At 36.7% G+C, this 19,894-nt stretch overlaps 1 protein-coding gene and 1 long non-coding RNA gene across 2 annotated transcripts; both read left to right on the forward strand.

Moving 5' to 3' along the window:
• Window positions 1–458: 458 nt before the first annotated feature.
• Window positions 459–15,545, forward strand: LOC587708 (palmitoyl-protein thioesterase 1). Its single transcript, XM_030983197.1, has 10 exons — window positions 459–638; window positions 4,159–4,268; window positions 5,735–5,862; window positions 6,403–6,473; window positions 8,536–8,623; window positions 9,614–9,628; window positions 10,341–10,431; window positions 12,292–12,390; window positions 13,123–13,194; window positions 14,657–15,545. The coding sequence occupies exons 1-10, from the start codon at window positions 533–535 to the stop codon at window positions 14,777–14,779; spliced, it is 903 nt and encodes a 300-aa protein (XP_030839057.1). The 5' UTR covers window positions 459–532; the 3' UTR covers window positions 14,780–15,545.
• A 1,964-nt stretch (window positions 15,546–17,509) lies between these two features.
• On the forward strand, window positions 17,510–19,129 carry LOC115923057. The gene is made up of 2 exons (XR_004063749.1): window positions 17,510–18,209; window positions 18,716–19,129. It is a non-coding gene; the product is annotated as an uncharacterized LOC115923057 (long non-coding RNA).
• The last annotated feature ends 765 nt before the right edge of the window (window positions 19,130–19,894 follow it).

A 19,894-nucleotide genomic window follows, 5' to 3' on the forward strand; every position in this document is an offset into this window, starting at 1 on the left:
TTGATTCAAGGTTCAAGGTTCATTTCATTTCTTTCTTTCACAACATTTTTACATATGATAATAGAACAAGAAACAGCATAAGAAAAAACAATTTAAGTGCAATTTTAAGTCGATATATAATCCAAATGAAAGAAAGTGGAGACCTTAGAAAAGCTGGGCTTGTAAGAACACAATCCATCAATGTTTCACTTTTAAAAATGTTTCAAAGTTATCAAAACAGAGAAAAACAGAGAAAGAAGAAAGTTATATGTATAAAAAATTTTCTTCTGCCCGCCCCCCCCCCCTTTCCAAACGTTTTTGCTCGTTACGTCACTGCCCCTGGAAGGTGAGCCCCCTGGAATGTTTGCCCCCCCCCCCCTCCCCACCCCCCCTCCCTCATCCCAAACTGCTTCCGGCGCGCCTTACCCCATATCTCGCTCGGCACCTACGTACGCACGTCACGTGAACTGATCGGTCATGATCATGTGACATAATCTCCACAGCTGACTAGTTATTAGTTGTTTACGTATTATTATTACTATTATACAACAAAATGGAGTGGAAAATCATTTTCTTAGCTGCTGTTTCTGTATTTTGTACTGCCAGTGTCAGCTGCCAGTCGAATTCGTCTATGCCTCTGGTTATTTGGCATGGAATGGGTATGTAATATTGTATTTCAACCCAAGTTTACGTAATTTATAAAACTATTGTGGTCCCATGTATTTATTTATAAGTTGTTTTGATTTTCTAACAAAGCTCCACCGCACAGTGGGCCAGGGAGGGACCAAAGTGCGCCAAAACTCATGTTTGGGGATTTCTTTTTTATAAATCCAGAGGAAATGTTTAGATTTCCAGGGATTTTCGCTTAAATTGTATTACCAACATTTTCTCTGATGTCTAACCTTTTAAGTTGATAGGGGGTCTACCAGATTTGGCTGCCCAATTCTGCCCGTTATTATGTTACTTTTTAGAGCTGTTTTCCTTGCAACATTGCCCCGAAAAATGTGTTTATTTTGGTCTGCGGTGTCAGAACAAGTGTCACGCGCCCCCTCTCGCCGTGATTTATGACCACGAATCCTTCATGATTCATCCGCGGACCCCAAAAACCCACATTTTCAGGGCAATGTGGCAAGGGAAATCGGCTCCAACATAACAATGGGCAAGTTTGGGCAGCCAAATTTGGTATCAACTTGAAGCTTAGACATCAGAGGAAAGGGTGGTATTAAAATTTAAGCGGTACACCGCGGAGATCTAAACATTTCTTCTGGATTTATAAAAAACATGGATAATTAGTCCATTTTTCAGTGAATTACCCTATAATATATCATGAAGATTGTGTTTCTATTAATTTTAACCCATTCATTCAACGAAATGAACTATCAGGAATATGTGAGAGCAATTTCATATCAATAACTTAAAAACTTCATGTTGAATTGAAAGATTTATAAAATAGGTCACTTTTGCACTAAAACTGTGAATATGTAGGATTTTGCTGATTGAAGTAGTAAATGTATACCCTTATTGTGCATACCGGAATTAAATATTTCACTGAGGTATTCCTCTATGTATTACCTTTCAACTGGGCAAGAAAAAAATTGAAAAAAATAAATCACCCAAAAATAGTTTTGGCGCACTTTGGTCCCTCCCTGGCCCACTGTGCACCGCCGCGCCGCAGTCGCTTCTCGCCGGCTGAAGAGGCCGGGGCGGGCGCAAGCAAACTGCAAAGGCTAGACTCAGCTCTGCAGCTCTGCTTGGGCTGAGATTTCATCATTATTAGACAATTACGACAAACAACATAATTTATCATTTGCTAGTGCTAGTGCCCTGGATATTTTTAGCGCTTATTAGAAACCTATCCAAAAGTTGACCCGTAACTCCGGCGTGGAGATACCTACTAAAACATACCCAAAATGAAGTAAATATTCATTAAATCTCCAAATAAAGATCCTGAGTTTAAAGTTGTTATGTGTATTACCTATTTCGTGTCAATTTTCTTGTTATTTTTGGAGTATTTTGGGGAAAAACATTGATATTAGTAGGCCTATACACTTTTTCACAGGTTTCACAGCAAACCGCTGCACAATACAAGTGCATAATGGGTTGTGGGCGGGCGCGCGCCTGTGTGAAGTTATCTACCATAATGAGGATTTGAGACATTACGGTAGATAACTTTACACAGATGCGCGCCCGCCCGCAACCCACCATCGGTATGTACTTGTATTGTGCAGTGGTTTGCCGTGAAACCTGTGAAAAAGTGTATACTGATAATATCAACGTTTATCCGAAAAATACTCCAAAAATAACAAGAAAATTGACACGAAACAGGTAATACCGGTAAACATAACAACTTTTGACTCATGATCTTTATTTGGACATTTAATGAATATTTACTTCATTTTGGGTATGTTTTAGTAGGGTATCCCCACTCCCGAGTTACGGGTCAAATTTTGGATGGGTTTTTGAACAATCGTCATATTTTTTCCTAACGATCCACTGAGTGTGCTTTTTCCATTTTTGCAGTGTTTTGATTAAGAACTTGGATATCTGGATATAGACTAGAGTAGAGACTAGACTTATCTGTAACTTTAGAATTAGATTGAAAATAGACCTGGCAATTACCTTCTATTTGGTGAATATCTAGTAAAGGAGGGGTTTTTCGACCACTTAAAGGCCCACTGCACTACTTGTAGCTACTTGCGCCCTCTATATAACAAACAATGCATAATCGGTGACCATTGGTCCCCCATCATCCTCTTTTTCTTATGTTAACTGAGAGCTGAGTTGATGAGATAACCACCTGTCCAGTGACCTTGCAGGGCGCTCTAATCCCTCCTGTAAACTATGGCAGATAAGCTTTAAGACAAAATCCTATTTTTGAGACTCTTTACTTCCTATTTATTATCATTTCTTGTTTAAATCATGAAGCAAATATTATTATTACCTAAACAGAAAAAGAATCCCAGAAAAAAATAATGAATTGCCATCAATATTCATTTCAATTTTCACTGTTTCGGAGGCAGTTATCAACATAGCGAGCCAGATTTCGACCGCATGTACAAAGTCAATAGGAAGCGCGTTACGCGCTGATCTATAGCACTAGCGGGCAGAGCAGGTATCCCACGCCGAAGTTCCCCGGTGCTCGCTATGTCGAAAACTAGCACTGCGTTGATCGGAAATTGAAATCTGAATTAGACAGAGATATCGTGTGTGCGTTGCGGTGTCCGGCTGCATTGATTTAATACATGTGATGAGATACTTTTGAGCTTGCGACTCGCACAAAATCGGGCTTTTAATCTGAAAAATACTTGAAATAAAGCTCATTTTATGGTACCCATATTTCTTACAGACACGTGTAAGATACTTGATTTTTCAGATTCGAGTAGCGGGACCGCCGATTACATCGCTAAATTGTGATATTTTAGGATATATTTTCCATTGCAAATGTGGTTCTTCAGTGACTCTGGCATGGTATGGTATGTGTGGGATATGTCATATGCTATTATGCAATGTATTTTAAAGGGATTTTACCATGCAACCATGCATCCAACCAATCGGCCGAAAACTGGAGATGGTCGATTACCCCCTCCTTTACTCTTTAACATATAAATCTAATGCAGCATGCATGCAGTGAAAAACATGACAAATCGTTAATATAAAATGACTGTCTACATTTTATTTTAACATTAAGATCTAATTCTAATTTTAAAAAGATACTTTTTAAACAGACATCACTATACATATCTGCACCAGAAATTGTTGTTGTTGTTGTTGTTGTTCTTCTTCTTCTTCTTCTACTTCTTCTTCTTCTTCTTCTTCTTCTTCTTCTTCTTCTTCTTCTTCTTCTTCTTCTTCTTCTTCTTCTTCTTCTTCTTCTTCTTCTTCTTCTTCTTTTTCTTCTTCTTCTTGAATACCTTGAATACCTTGAATACCAAAGCTTCTGGAAGAAAGCCGTCTCCAGCTGCCAAGCTTCCAGGTCTAACTTCAAGGGGGGGATGTCCCAGCTTCCGGGTCTTGCACCATAGTCATTTTACATCTGTATCTTGCTTGCTTCTTCTTCTTCTTCCTTTTCCTTTTCTTCTTATTCTTCCTCCTCCTCGTCGTCCTCCTTATTCTTTTTCTTGTTCTTGATGTTCTTCTTCTTATTCGGCCTGTATTAAACTGCATTTTTTGTCCTTTCAGGTGACAGCTGCTGTAACCCACTAAGCATGGGAAGCATCAAGAATCTTGTGGAGAAGCAGGTTCCAGGCATCTATGTCAACTCCCTGGAAATAGGCAGTGATATTGTTGCTGTAAGTATATGATAACATCCTCAATCAATTCAGGAATGTTAAAACTTTGTGACTGCAAAGCTTGCTTTGTTTTGATTTTTTGACTGTTTCTATAGCGATACCTGAAAAGCCATACATTTTTGTGAACTAAGTAGATTTTTATACTCAGTAAAAACTTTGTTTCAATTTATAAAACACCCAAATATGAAGCAAAATTTGTAATCTTAGATTTCCTCTATAGATTTATGGTATTTCCATAATCCTCCACTATTCAAGTCTTCCTTCAGAACCTGGATTAAAACCTTGATGGCGGTGTCGTGGTCTAGCCCCTCGGCAGCACTAATATCCTTTGGCAAGACATTAATCTACATTTGTAACACACAACCCAGATGAGGTAAATGGGTACCTAGCAGAACTTACCGTAATTCCTTGAAATGCTAAAGCTCCTTAAAGTACAAGTCCACTCTAAAAATAACTTAATTTCAAATAGAAGCAGAAAAATCAGACAAACCTATCAAAAAAAGTTTGAGCAAAATCGGATAACCAATAAGAAAGCCATGGATTTTTGAAAAAGTATGTAAAACTACAGAACAATGGAAATCACTACACAAATTGCCAATTTGATTATCAGTTAGTGACGTCATGTCCTCACTATTTGTCATTTGCTTTGTATAGTTTAATCCCATTAATTCTCTTTTTTTCCCTAAAAACTTGAAGTAAATTTCCAATTTTCCTTATTTTTACAGACTTTTACAAAAATTCATAACTTTCGTATTAGATATATATGATTTTGCCCAAACTTTTTTTAATTAGTTTGTCTGATTTTTCTGCTTCTATAGAAAGTAAGTTATTTTTGGAGTGGACTTGGCTTTTAAAGGCGTGCTAATACTTGTGGAGCGCCATGAGGGTCAAGTATTACAGACATGAGGGCTATATAAGAACCCACTATGATTATTTATTCTAATTCATACTACAGCCACTAGCTTCTCTGAAATTAGACACATGTAAAGAACCTGTCTGCAAAAAAGCATTAACAGTAACCACCTTGACCCTTTTCCTAAAGTGGCCTTTACATAATAATAGTATTCCACTTTTATATAGCGTCCAATACATCGATACAACGATGTGTGAATGCGCTTTACAGATATATCATTATCCTGATCATCGGATTCAAGCTTATCCGCAAAGAATGTATGCCCGTTATCCACTCCCTGGGGAGCATTCCAGCCAGTCGCCATTTTACAAGCGCACACTTGCTCATCCAACCACATTAACTTTCGCATCCTACTGGGTACCCATTTAACACCTGAGTGGAGAGTGGCAAATGTAGATTAACGTCTTACCAAAGGACATTAGTGCTGCGGCGGGACTCGAACCCGTACCTTAATTGTGACCTGCAGTCGGGTGACTTATCCACTTGACCACAACAAATCTACCTCTATATACAGGTTTGATGTAAGTTTTTTTTTTCTCTCTCTCTCTGTAAGGATATGGCCAATGGTTTTTTCATGGACGGCTTCGCTCAGATCAAAATGGCTTGTGACATCATCGCTAAGGACCCCAAGCTCAAGAACGGATACAATGCTATCGGCTTCTCACAAGGGGGACAGTTCTTGTGAGTTTTTTCACTACCATTACATTGCATAGGGGAGGGGAGATTTTCTGAAATTAAGCTTTCATCTCTTTTGGGGGGGGGGGGATCAGGGGTAGTAGTTAAGAGCCAAAAAATAAAAAATAAAAAATAATAATTTTGTTAGGAAATATTCATCCTCAATTAGAACCAGTCCTGGTCCAACCCCCCCCCCCCCCGAAAAACACTTTTCTACATGATGTTTTTTGCAGTTGAGAGTGGGTAGTGTGGCTTCCGGTCCCCCCCCCCCCCCCCCCCCTCATTTTGTAAACACCCTTTCATTTCACAAAATAAGTTAGCATATTATCTTTCTGGATCAAGGTGTAGAGTGACATTTATTCAGTTATTAAGCAAGATGAAAGAAAGAAATTGTTTGTCCAAATCTTGACTTAAACTGCTTTGCAGACTTACACACCACAATCACACTTTTAATACGTGGTGTTCATATATACCATGAAGCAATGTGCAGATATATCTTACCACTACTTCATGATTATATTTAATCTTTTTTTTCCTCATCTGCAGGAGAGCTGTGGCCCAGATGTGCCCAAACCCTCCCATGCACAATCTCATATCTGCAGGAGGCCAACACCAAGGTATATTCATTTCCACTTTCATATTTTTGTATATTGTAATCTTCTTAAAGCTCCCCTGTACTACTTATAGTCACTTGCAACCTCTACATGTATATAGCAAACAATGTCTAAGCGGTGCCTGTTGGTCCCCCATGATCCTCTATTTCTTATGTTAGTTGAGAGCTGAGTTAATGATATAGCCACCTGTCAGTGACCTTGCTGTGTGGTGTAATCCCTTTTGGCCCAGTACTATTGACGGTCTTTAAATTTAATGCCCCACCACCTTCAAAGGAATGGTACTCTGAAGCACTGGAACGCTCTAGTGAAAATTGCTCTATGCATTACCATTGGGTACAAGGGTCTGAGCATCAGACTATTTACTTAAAGCATTGCAATTTCTAAAGTCGATTCAACAACTAACGGTCGTTATTTTCCCACAAAAAGACGTTTTAATTCCCTTTTGTTTTGAGGAAAGTTCAAATTAGTATTATCTTTCAAATGCCGGTGGAATTTATCCTTTTCATTTTTTGTGCCAGCAAATGGAACATATACCTTAAAAGATACTATGTCCCTTTTGCTAGCCAATATCAAATTCTGTAGAACTTTGCAGGAATTATGAATATGTCATGTATGTCTGTGAAATTTAAATGTTAGCAGTGTCCTAATATTCAAATTATGCAAGGAAACCCGTTTACTTGCTAGACTTCAGTCAGACACTATGGAGTGACTGACTGGCTTTTTATGCCTCTGTTACGAAGTAGCCGGAGGCATTATGTTTTCGGGTTGTCCGTCTGTACGTACGTCCCGTTCTCGTGATCGCGTTATCTGAAGAACCGATTGATGGATTCCTGCCAAACTTTGGTCATGTATTTACTTTCAGAGCCAATGAACTGATTAGATTTTGGGGTCACGAGGTGAAAGGTCAAAGATCATAGGGCTCATTATGTATGCAAAAACAGCTCGTGATCGCGTTATCTGAAGAACTGATTAATGGATTCCTGCCAAACTTTGGTCATGTATGTATCTTGCAGAGCCGATGAACTGATTAGATTTTGGGGTCACGAGGTGAAAGGTCAAAGGTCATAGGGCTCATTATGTATCCAAAAACAGCTCGTGATCGCGTTATCTGAAGAACTGAGTAATGGATTCCTGCCAAACTTTGGTCATGTATGTATCTTGCAGAGCCAATAAACTAATTAGATTTTGGGGTCATGAGGTCAAAGGTCATGCGGCTCATTATGTATGCAAAAATAGCTCGTGATCGCGTTATCTGAAGAACAGATTGATGGATTCCTGCCAGACTTAGATTGTTTATGTATCTTGCAGAGCCAATGAACTGAGTAGATTTTGGGGTCATGAGGTCAAAGATCAAAGGGTCATATATGTATATGAGAACTTGCTTGTAATCATGATATTCTGAGAACCTGTTAATGGATTACAATTGAACTTGAATTTGAAAAATTTCTTCTGTTTTGGTATGTAAAATTGCTCTATGACGGAGGCATCATTTTCGACTGCACGCAGTCGAAGTTCCATCTAGTTTTCTTCTTTGGTAATAACATACATAAAATGAGCTGTAAAGGGTACATGAGCATTTGTCTACATCAATAACCCACTTCTTGTAATGGCCAAAATTAAACTGATTGAATATTTGCGCAACATAAAACGTACGACCATTGGGTACAATGGTCTGAAAATCAGACTACTACTTACTGGCTCTATAGCTCTTAAGTCGATTTGACGACTAATAGTCCTTGTTTTCCCACTTAAAGACATTTTCAAGCCCCCTTTTTTCAGGGAAGTACTAAATAAGTGTTATCTTTCAAATGCTGTTGGAATTTATCCTTTTCATTTTTTTGGCCTGCAAACGGGACATAGTACTTAGGGTTGCCATTGAGTTTTAGTGAAGGGTCTATGGTACTAAGATGGTTTTCTTGTTGTAGTTTTTGGTCCAAGGTTGAAATAAATAGGTGTTATGTAGGATACAGATCGCAGAACATGAAATACCCGGGAATATCGAAGGGGATCGATATTGTTACTAAAATGAAATAAAAATCAAATCAATTCATCCTGGTTTTTCTAGGTGTCTATGGCTTCCCGCGATGTCCAGGAGACAATTCTACTCTGTGTAACCTTGCAAGAGAGATGCTCAACTTGGGAGCTTACGACAGGTGAGTCTTGGTCTTATAGCCCCTCGGATATGATGCAAAATAGTTTTAGTATGTAAGAGAATCATGCCGGATCATGTATGTTACAAATCTGTTGTGTTAAAGTATATGACATAACTCCCTTCTGGCTCCAACAGATCGTCCTCGTTTTCACGAGTTGACTACGCAAAGTGAATGCAATTTTTTTTCACTACAGTCACTTCGTGAAAACAGCGACGAGATGATATACTCATGTATGAAGTCATTGCTAAGCTCTATATTCATGAAGAAAGAAATGAATTTCATTTGTTTATGTTGAATCGTGAATTTTTCATTCATCACCATTGATGAGGATATATCTTATTGGAGACCAGCCAACCATCATCTGTTTCTTCATGCGTCTAATTTGGTATTTTAATTGTTTGTTTCATTGTGAGACTTAGCTGTAAATATAGTCTGTCTTTACTGAGGGGAAATTGTGTACCATGTTAATGTATGTATGGTAATTTGTTTTTTAATTTTTTGAATGTATTGCTTTACATCATGCGCAATCCCTTATTGCCAAAATATTAAAAAATTATATAAATGAAGTTTCTTTGTTTGTTTGTTTGTTATATATCCTTATAAAAAGACAACAAACAATAACAAATAGAATGATGATTTACAAGATAAAATTAAGATATCTTCAGCAGTATCCTTATATTGCCGCTGGTCTTCCATTTGGAGTGGTAGTGAACCCACAGGGGGTGTTTCACAAAGACTAAGATCAACTTTAAGAGCAAACAGTGGCATGAACAGCCTGCCATAGTTAAGTCCAACTTAAGTTTGATCTTGGTCTTTGTGAAATACCCCCTGGAGTAATTTGTAGCATTTAGGATACACAGTGGTTCAGGTTTGATACAGCAATGAATTTACAGTTGTTTTCATGAGTTAGAATATGTTAATACCCATACACATGTAACTAGTGATTTTCTTTCTTTCTTCTTTATTTCCCCTTTTTGTGGCTGCCTGCAGCTTTGTACAAGACAAGTAAGTATTTTTATTTTTATATACAGTGAAACCTGTTAAACCTATTTCTCTGAGACTTTCAGATGTTGTTAAAGATAATGTCATGCGATTGCATTGTGAAAGAAACGTTGTGGAATCGATCAGGAAAGGTTGATCATCTAGCATAATACTGCACGGTTCTGGAATCATCAAAATGATAAGAAATTTGGCCCAGTCTTCGTAAAGTTACAAGCACTGTACACAGAAAGATGTATATGGGACTAGGCACACGTGCACGACACATGCCTTTATCTCTCACACACCAATAGATAAACTAATGTACAGGCGCTATTTTAAATTCATCAAAATTTACCGAGAGCACCGGTATAGTATATTCAATTTTTCTCGAAAGCAGAAGTGTTTTAGGGGCTAAATTTTCTAGTGCTTATTAAACTTCCACAGGTGCATCCAAATATATCAAAATTATAAAGAATCACTATCCACCTAATTTTCGAAAACTCCCAAAACTTTGTATTACCTTTAATGTATTGCTTCAAGCGCTCTTTTTAATTTTCCATGCCCATATTTGAGCTTCACTGAGCTAAATCACCAACTTCTCTAGACTAGTGCTTTTTTTTTCTTCCAATGATCACGATGTTCAGTAACTAGCAATGCTTTACATGTACATGACAAAAGTGCCCATAGACGATGCAATTGATGGCGCTTATTCTTCTCTGTTCGTTCTTTATCGTAGTCTCGTGCAGGCCCAGTACTGGCATGATCCTATCAACGAAGCCGAGTACAAGCAATACAGCAAGTTTATCGCCATCATCAACCAAGAAAATGTAAGCTACCCCTACATTGTTCACTACTATTTAAAATTTTTTGTTTACTAATCAGTCATCCACGAGAGCTTTCATAGTCGAAGGGTTTAAACACGGACTAGAAAAATGAAGGTTGTGGGTTCGATCCCCAGCTCTTATGCCATTATTAGCCAAGAAATTGTAAGCTACTCGTACAATGTCTATTTAAGAGGTTTTTTTAGAGATACATGTAATTTTGTAAATCAGTCACCCACCCACTTTCATAGTCGCATTGTCTAACCACTTGAAGGTTGTTGTTTCGATCCCCAGCACTTATGTCCCGAAGGAAGCCATTTTATAATTCAATTCAATTCAAGACTTTATTCCAGACTCAGTTGCAAGAGCAGAGGTCAATATAACATATTTACATGTAGATATAAACAATGAACAAGAATAAGAGAGGAACACATTTATTTATTAAAACTGACATATTTACATGTAGATATAAACAATGAACAAATATAAGAGGGAACACATATAGATATAAGAGAAACGAAACTAAACTATTTTAATCAACCTCTGTCGATAAGGGTGTGCAGTTGAAGCCTCCAAACCCATAGCCATTTTAAAGGTTATTTTGGCAACACTGGAGAGGACTTTGAATGAAAAAGTAAAAGGGTTTCAATTATTTTTTGCATCTGGGATTTGCACTTTAGCAAGGTGAAGTGTTATTCTGAAGGAAATACTAATTTTGGGGCCATTTTTAGTGATTTTTCAGCAGCACAAAACCATACCTGATGTTTCGGGGGGGGGGGGGGGTTCTTAAAAAAAGAGACCCATTAAAGTGGCTCTTCCCGTTGTATTGTATTAGGCCAGGGGTGTTTCACAAAGACTAAGATCAAATTTAAGTTGGACTTAACTATAGCAGGTCGCTCATGCCACTGTTTCCTCTCACCATTATGATCTTTAGATAATTCTTTTTCCTTCAATAATGAAATATTAACAAAATGTAAATTCTGTAGATTTGTGTCCTTGATTTGGAAGTCCTGTGAGAGACCAATGCCAGCAAATGGTGAGAGAAAACAGTGGCATGAATGGCCTGCTATAGTTAAGTCCAACTGGAAGTCGATCTTTGTGAAACACCCCCCAGTATTGAATTGTGGTACATGTACATCAAAACTAGGTGACAATAGATTTCTTTTTAAATCACATCATTAAATCATATAGAAACAGAACAGTAGCAAAACTAGCAACATAATTAAAACTAATTAAGAATAATAAAATACCTGTACAGATGGTCGTTGGTTTTTAATCAAAAATGAGATCTTCATCAAATCACGTCTTTTTCTCATGCGCAAAATGATATACATATGTACGTGAATATGCATGGGGTTCGTGACAGGTACTTTTTGAGGAATGAAGATGTCAACATTTGTCATACCATGAAATCGGTGAACTAACTCTTACCCATTTAGTTTTGGTCTTCGTCGGTGGCGTAGATTGCATGATGTCTGCGATATTGGTCCGTTAAGAGTGTTCTGGCTTTCAAATTTTTATCTTCACCGACACCAACACCAACACCAACCATACGCCAATTTAACCCCCAACACGAACTCAACAAACTGGTGACCTCGACCCTTTTCAGCTGCAGCACCTTATCTTTGGAATAATTTCCCATTGAATTTGAGAATCATGACTTCCTTAGAGACCTTTAAATGCAAGCTGAAATCTCATCTTGTTTAACAATACCTGTACTTGGCACTATGACACTCGCTTATTCTTTCTATTTTCTTGTGCCCCTTGGAATAGCGCTATACAAATGCCTCTTATTATTTATTTTTATTAACAAGTATATTTTTACTATTCACCTCTAACCTATATTATGTTTGTGTTTGTATGCAGTATGTGAATCAGACTTACAAGAAGAACCTGGTGACGCTGAATAAGTTTGTGATGGTCATGTTTGGTGAAGACACCATGGTCGAACCCAAAGAATCAGAGGTAAGAATGAAGATTTTGCTGTTCTATTTAATTTGCCACTACTTCCTGCCCTTTCTCCTTCTCTGAGTTCTCTCTCTCCTTCTCCTTCTTCCCCTCCTTCTTCTTCTCCCTCTCATTCTTCTTCTTCTTCTCCTCGTTCTTCTTTTTCTTCTTCTTCTGTTTCTTCTTCTTCCTCTCCTTTGCCTTCTTCTTCTTTTTCAACTGCCTGTTCTTCTTCTCCTTCTTTATCTTCTTCCTTTTCTTCTTCTACTTCCTGTCCTCCTTTTTCTTCTTTATCTTCTTCTTCTTCTTTCTTCTTCTTCTTCTTCTTCTTCTTCTTCTTCTTCTTCTTCTTCTTCTTCTTGTTTTCTTCTTTTTCTTCTTCTTCTTCTTCTCCTTCTTCTTCTTATTCTTCTTCTTCTTCTTCTTCTTCTTCTTCTTCTTGTTTTCTTCTTCTTCTTCTCCTTCTTCTTCTTCTTTTTCTTCTTCTTCTTGTTTTCTTCTTCTTCTTCTTCTTCTTCTTCTTCTTCTCCTTCTCCCTCTTCTTCATGTCCTTCTCCCTCTCCTTCTTCTTCTCCTCCTTCTTTTCTTCTTCTTTTTCTTCTTCTTTTTCTTCTCCTTCTTCTCCTTCTCCCTCTTCTTCTCCTTCCCCTTCTCCTTCCCCTACTCCTTCTCCTTCTCATTTCTTCTTTTTCATACAGTGTACAAATACATGTATGTGATTAATATATCTTTTTGATTATTTATTTCCAGTGGTTTGGTTTCTATGTCGCCGGGACCACCTCTAAGCTGTACACGCTGAGAGAAAGCCAACTATACATTCAGGTAGAAACATTTATTTATTTCTTCATTATCTTGTTTTATTTTATTTTCTTCCTATTCCATCCTAGTTCTGTAGATATGAGTGTTTTCTTCCTTGTCATTTCTTCATACTTTTCTTTCATGTTCAGTTATCTTATTTTCCCCTTTGGGATTTTGCACATCCCCCCTGCTGCTTTTCTTGTATTTCCTCATTTACATGACTTATAACAACTACTTTGATTTTCTCATTAACTCCATGATTATCTGTACTTCTTCCTTTTACATGGATCTGTAGTGCTTTTTCCCAATCTTGTATCATCATCTAATTCTGTTTTTTCCCTTCTTATTTTAACATCTTGAACTTGAGCTGATCGAGAATTTTATTAATGGGCAATTGAAACCCCAAACCCTTGAGTGATTTCCTGTGATAATATTTCATCATCATTGTAGGGGATTAATCAATTTCTTTCATAAATACATGTATTCATATACCTCACAAGGCACTCTACAAATACTTCCTCCTTTCGGAGTCATATAGAAAATGAACATTTGACCTTTTCAGGTTAATTGGGTCAAACCAACTGTTATCCTTGGTTATATGGAATACTTTGCCAAATAACATAACATCTATGATGAGTTACAAGATTTAAAAGAAGTGTAAAGCAGCATCTAATCACATTTGATATTGTGTAGAATATTTTTCCACTTTATTTATGTGTGTGTATTTGTAGGGCTTGGATATTTTTTTGTGTGTTTCTCATTTTTATACAGGTTTTCTTGGGGCAAAATAAGTTTATGTAAATTCAAATCTTTATTATGTTCATCACATTTTGTTTAATTACTTTTCGGGAAGATATCTCGACAACCTCATTTATTTGGGTTTTTATAACTTCCATTTTTCCATTATTGTTTAATATCTTAAAGATGTTCATGCATCGGTGTATAGTTGTTCGTGAAGTACCGGTAGGTAACTTGGCAAACACTGAGCCAACAGGTTTTACGCTCCTGTACAGACTAACGCATATTAGGGAAACTAGTTCGCACAGGATCGTAATACCCATTGGCTCAGTTAGCTGCCCTCTATATACCTAAGCTTGAGCAACTTTAATGTACTTACTGGTATGTATTTTCTAGTGAAACATTTTGCATGTTATTTACAGTAGTATTTGCAAATGTATTTGTTCTTGTAATGTGATTTTTATGGAAATTAATAAACTTAAAGCTTATCTGCCGTAGTTTACAGGAGGGATTAGACTGCCCTGCAAGGTCACTGGACAGGTGGTTATCTCATCAACTCAGCTCTCAGATAACATAAGAAAAAGAGGATCATGGGGGACCAATGGTCACCGATTAGGCATTGTTTGTTATATAGAGGGCGCAACTAGCTACAAGTAGTGCAGTGGGCCTTTAATTGATAATTAATTGATAATCATTTTACATTTATAGTGTTATTCCTTTATCTATTCTTCCTGTTTTCCCCCATCAGGACAAGCTTGGTTTGAAGCAGATGGACGCAGCCAATAAGTTGGTCTTCCTCACGGCACCCTGGGACCATCTTCGCTTCTCCGATGAGTGGTTTATCGCCAACCTCATTCCGTATATGAAATAGATGACTTCTGACCTCTGTCTGGCCTTTTGTCTGTCCGTCTGTTTTCCTCTCTCTCTCCCAATCACTCTCTCTCTCTCTCTCTCTCTCTCTCCCTCCCTCTCTCTCTCTCTTCCTCCCTCTCTCTCTCTCTCTCTCTCTCTCTCTCTCTGTCACTCTGTCTTTGACTCCTTTTCACCACATTTGTTACAAGATGTTTTACCTTTTATACTTATGAGAGATTGTGTTATAAATTGAAGGATGGTAATTTGAATAATAGTAGCCTGAAAGCCTGTTATAACTTCATGAACCATGTGTGCAGTTGAAGATCAAGAATACATGTAATACATAAATGTACCTACGTTTTAATTTGGTAAGACTGTAATATAGCAGTACAATTTTATGCAATAATGTTTAGTCATATTCCTTGCATGTATTGGTTAATATCGGTACTGTTCTGGAGTAATTTTGATTATGTCAGCAAATAAAAGTCATAAAATCTGAGTTAGTGTATGAGGTAATGCCCTTCTGGCTCCGAAGCAAACAAGATAATCATGTACAATGTTTGTTTTCAGTATGAAACTGCATGTTCATGAGGATAGAATAATAATTGGTATTTGTCATATCATTTTCTTTTTTTGTTGGGGGGGGGGGGGGTAGAATGGCATCAACATGGTGTGGCATTCTCATCAGTTAAGCTGGGACTAAGTCCAGACTAAGCATGAATTTTAGTTCACACTTCTATGGAATGCTAGGTTTCATCTTCCTCCTTCAATGTTCATGACAAAGATAATCTACCAAAGACTTTGTTGAAATTCAGTTCATACTCATATTAACTCTTTCTTCCCATTTCATTGCAAAATTAATTTTTTGGACACTTTTCATTGAAGGATTAAAATAATCTGTACAGGGTAAATGAGTTGGCAACAGGCACTCCATAAAAGTGTGGACTACCTTTAGTTAGTACATGCTAACTTAGTACGCGCTACCGGAATACCACCCACTGTGTATAAGTATACGAGATAACATTTTTCCAGCTCCAAACAGGTATTATAACCATGTATGTTGTCATTATTATAAAGCGGTACAATCACGAGAATAGAAAGAGATTCTATTTTTCATAATGTCTGTTTGGCACCAGGAGGGCACCAATGCTGTGTAAAAGTACACGAGGCAACTAACATCCTTCTGGCTCCAACAGATGATATAATTATGTATGTTGTCATTATTATAAAGTTGTACAATCACGAGAATAGAAAGAGATTCAATTTTTCATAATGTCTGTTTGGCACCAGGAGAGCACCAATGCTGTGTTAAAGTACACAAGACAACTAACATCCTTCCGGCTCCAATAGATGATATACTTATGTATGTAGTCTTTGTAAACTGCATGTTCATCCAAAAAAAAAGAACTTTCATTTGTTTATGAGTTATGACGCATCATGAATATTTAATTTATTACTATTGATGATGATATATCTTATTGGAGACCAGCCAACATTATCTAAACTGAAAGTACATGTATAAATATTTATACATGTATACTTTCTTATGATTATGATTGATGCGATAGAATTACTATTAATAGGACACATGCTAAAGATTCAGTTGCTATCCAGTTTTCATTCGTACTTTTGGAAGAAAAAAAATTATTCTTAAAGGCATCGTTCAACAATGTTAAATCTGAGATGCACGGCCCTACGACTTTTTATCAATGTCTGTGATATGGCCGGTGTAATATTGAAGTCCTACAAAAATCACGCTTCAAAATGATCAAGAAGTGCCTCGAGAAAGTACAAATCTTTGAGTGACCGGTCTTACCATACTTGTTTTCCCCAATAGACTGTAGTGTTATGAAAAGCGTTTGGCAAACGGTTTTCAAAATTTGTAATTCCAATCATAAATATCTTGATAATCAAACAGGCGATCGGCTTGTAAAAGTAATGGGGTGGCCTGACTGACCTTAAGGTTTATAATTACGATTGCAGCATGAGCTAAATCTGGGATTTTGTTTCAGAATCGGTGACAAAGTTACCAGATCCCTTTAATCACATCCTGTTATTTTCTGCATTCTAAACTCCTCTAAACAAGTTTGGAAACTCAAGTTTGATTTATTATATCTCTTTCGTCATGGGATAATTATCACTTTGTTTAGTATCATTAGGCAATATGTTTATTCCTGTTTACAATGGTAACCTATTTGTAATGATTTTGTAGCCATGGAATGAGCTGTAAACATCAGAATATGGGGCAGGGTCAAAAGTGAAAAGTTGCAAAATGCACTGGTACGATTATGCAGTGCAATATACAGCAGCCCTTACACGTACTATTAAAAAAAAAAAGAATGCATAGAAGAACAAGAGCTGTGCATTTTGCAACTTTTCGCTTTTGACCTTGCCTCTTATTTTAAAGGTAAAGACCAGTTATGGTCATGCACTTGCATTGTGAAAGAAACAGTGTGGAATCGATAAGAAAAGGTTGATCATCTAGCATATAAGTATTGGTGTGTACTGCAAGGTTCTGGAATCATCAAAATGATAAGAAATTTGGCCCAGTCTTCGTAAAGTTACAAGCACTGTACACAGGAAGATGTATATGGGACTATACGCACACATGCGCAACACGTGTGTTTATCTCTCACACACCAATAGATAAACTAATTTACCAAATATATCAATTAGTAGGCGGTTTCCCGGCAAATATTTTATCATCATGTATTAGTCAAAACATATTCTTCACATGATTGGTAATAAGAGCTTCCGTTTCTTTTTTGAAATTGGGGCGTTTCCAAAACTGGTCTTTACCTTTAACACACTTTCTAATGTTACTAATCATAGCGATGATTATGTCGTAACAAGAGAGATGTAATCAATCGAACTTGAGTGTCCAAACTTTTTTTGAGGGGTTTATAAATAAAAATGTGCTTTTAATGTTGGACTTCTGGTTTATTCTCATCCAAAATATTTTGTATTCATCATCCACATTTGTTGAAACTTAAAAATTCCTTTCAATAATATTTCACTGATCAAGTGATGTTGAACTTTTTTTAAATAATGTACAATAAATGAGCATGTATTTCTTTCACAACCTTTAATATGCAATGTTTAAGTCATAACGCATTTTATCTAGGCATATTTGGATTGATCTCAGATTTTAAATTTACACAGATAACTAATTGTGCATGTATATTTCTGAATTATTTTATTATGTATGTATATGTAGATTGATTTTTAAATGTAGATATTTCTGTTCATTTTTCAACAGAGATTGGTGCAATTAGCAGTAGGTAAACTGGAATAGGGAGGTATGATAGTACACTGTACATGTTGTTTTATGGGGGGCAGGGATACAGTAACACCCAAAATACCTTTAAAACAAGTTCAAATACGATATGATTTTGGAAGAATTTGCAATAGCATTTGATGCTATCATTCAAACCTGTAAAATCTTAAAGGTAATACAAAGTTTTGGGAAATTTTTGAAAATTGGGTGGATAGTGATTCTTTACAATTTTGATATATTTGGATGCCCATGTGGATGTATTCTAAGCACTAGAAAATTTAGCTCCTAAAACAATTCTGCTTTCGAGAAAAATTTAATATAAAATTTACTGGTGCTCCTGGTGAATTTTGATAAATTTTGAACAGCTCCTACGGCTGTACAATGGTAGCTGCGACCATGAAAATCTCAGAATATGTAGTTGTGATATATCATTTCCAAACGGGAATAGCAGTTCGGTCGATTTTAGTCCAGAAACATCGTTTCATAGCTTAATTAACATCTTGACCTTGAGAGGGAGCTCTACAACATAAAGAGTTTATTATTTACAATTTCATAACTTTAGACTCGATTTCAACCGCGACAACGATTACTGAATATTGTAGGATCGTATATGCTTCCAATATGTTCATTTTAACAAAATTCTTGACCCCATACCAAAACTTTGTATTACCTTTCAAGACGGAGGATCTGAATATTCATATGATTATGAAAATTTCATTTTCAAGGGATTTCATGTTTCCTGTCGAGGAGAAGCTAATTTGGCTCAGAATCTCAAACGCGATTGTCTATGGTTTGTAGTCGATTTGGCTATTGGTCTGACTAGACGAGTTCAATGCACTAAAACTTTGGGTAGGATTCTTAGCATTATTTAAATCAATTACAATTTCATTCTCTTCACTTTAGAGGATATTGTTATTTAATCAACTTTATGTAGGATTGGGTCACAAGGAGGGGAGGGGGGGGGGGTAGGATATTTTTGTCCCTTTTCTTTTTTAAGTTTCATTCACTCGTAAAATTAATTACACTTTTTCTAATACATGTACTTTGATATCATAATGTTTTTATCATTAATAAATATATGGAAATTAGCCAGTGGTAGTTTGTCGTCTGACTCTGTTGTAATAGTGTGAATTACCGGTATATCCTGTATCAAAAATGTATTGGTTTTTGATTGGTTGAGAGCTCTTCACGTGACCTGAAATACTTCAACCATTTATAGGTTGCCTGAAAGAGTACTATTTGGGAGTTGAATTTTTTTTGTATATTGGATGCAGGATGTAAAACAATATACCCTGCCTTCTTTTCAAGGTACAGGTTAAAACTATGAGCCTCGGTGACTCCAATAGTACCATTTACTTGGGGCTGCTCCCCACAGCAAATAGTACTATTGGAGTCGAAACCTTGCCCATAGTTTCAACCAGAACCTCTCAAGATGGTGTATATTTGTATAATAGTTTTAATAGAACGTTTACAGTGTTTAATGAGTACAAATAACAATGGGAATGCAAGTAATATGGACAGTACATGTATGTATATGTATTTATTTCAATAGCTCCTTGATTTTACATGCCAAATCTCATTCAATGAGAAGAAAGTTTGAACAAAATATTTGGATATAACCATATTTTTCTGTAAACTAAAAATACCGGTTACATAACTAATTCTTAAACTTGATAAAGACAAAATTTGTCAAAAAGTATAACATGAGAGGACATTTTGAGAACAATAAAATCATACACTGGGTGCAAGAAATCTGGGGAGGGGAATTTATGACTGCACTAGGCACCGTCTCCTATTCTAAACAATTTGTTAACATTTGGATGTGTCATGGCCTACCGATTTACATTGTATGTCCCC

The sequence above is a fragment of the Strongylocentrotus purpuratus genome, unplaced genomic scaffold (assembly GCF_000002235.5).
Source record: "Strongylocentrotus purpuratus isolate Spur 01 unplaced genomic scaffold, Spur_5.0 spur5_scaffold_13, whole genome shotgun sequence".
NCBI classification, from domain to species: domain Eukaryota; kingdom Metazoa; phylum Echinodermata; class Echinoidea; order Camarodonta; family Strongylocentrotidae; genus Strongylocentrotus; species Strongylocentrotus purpuratus.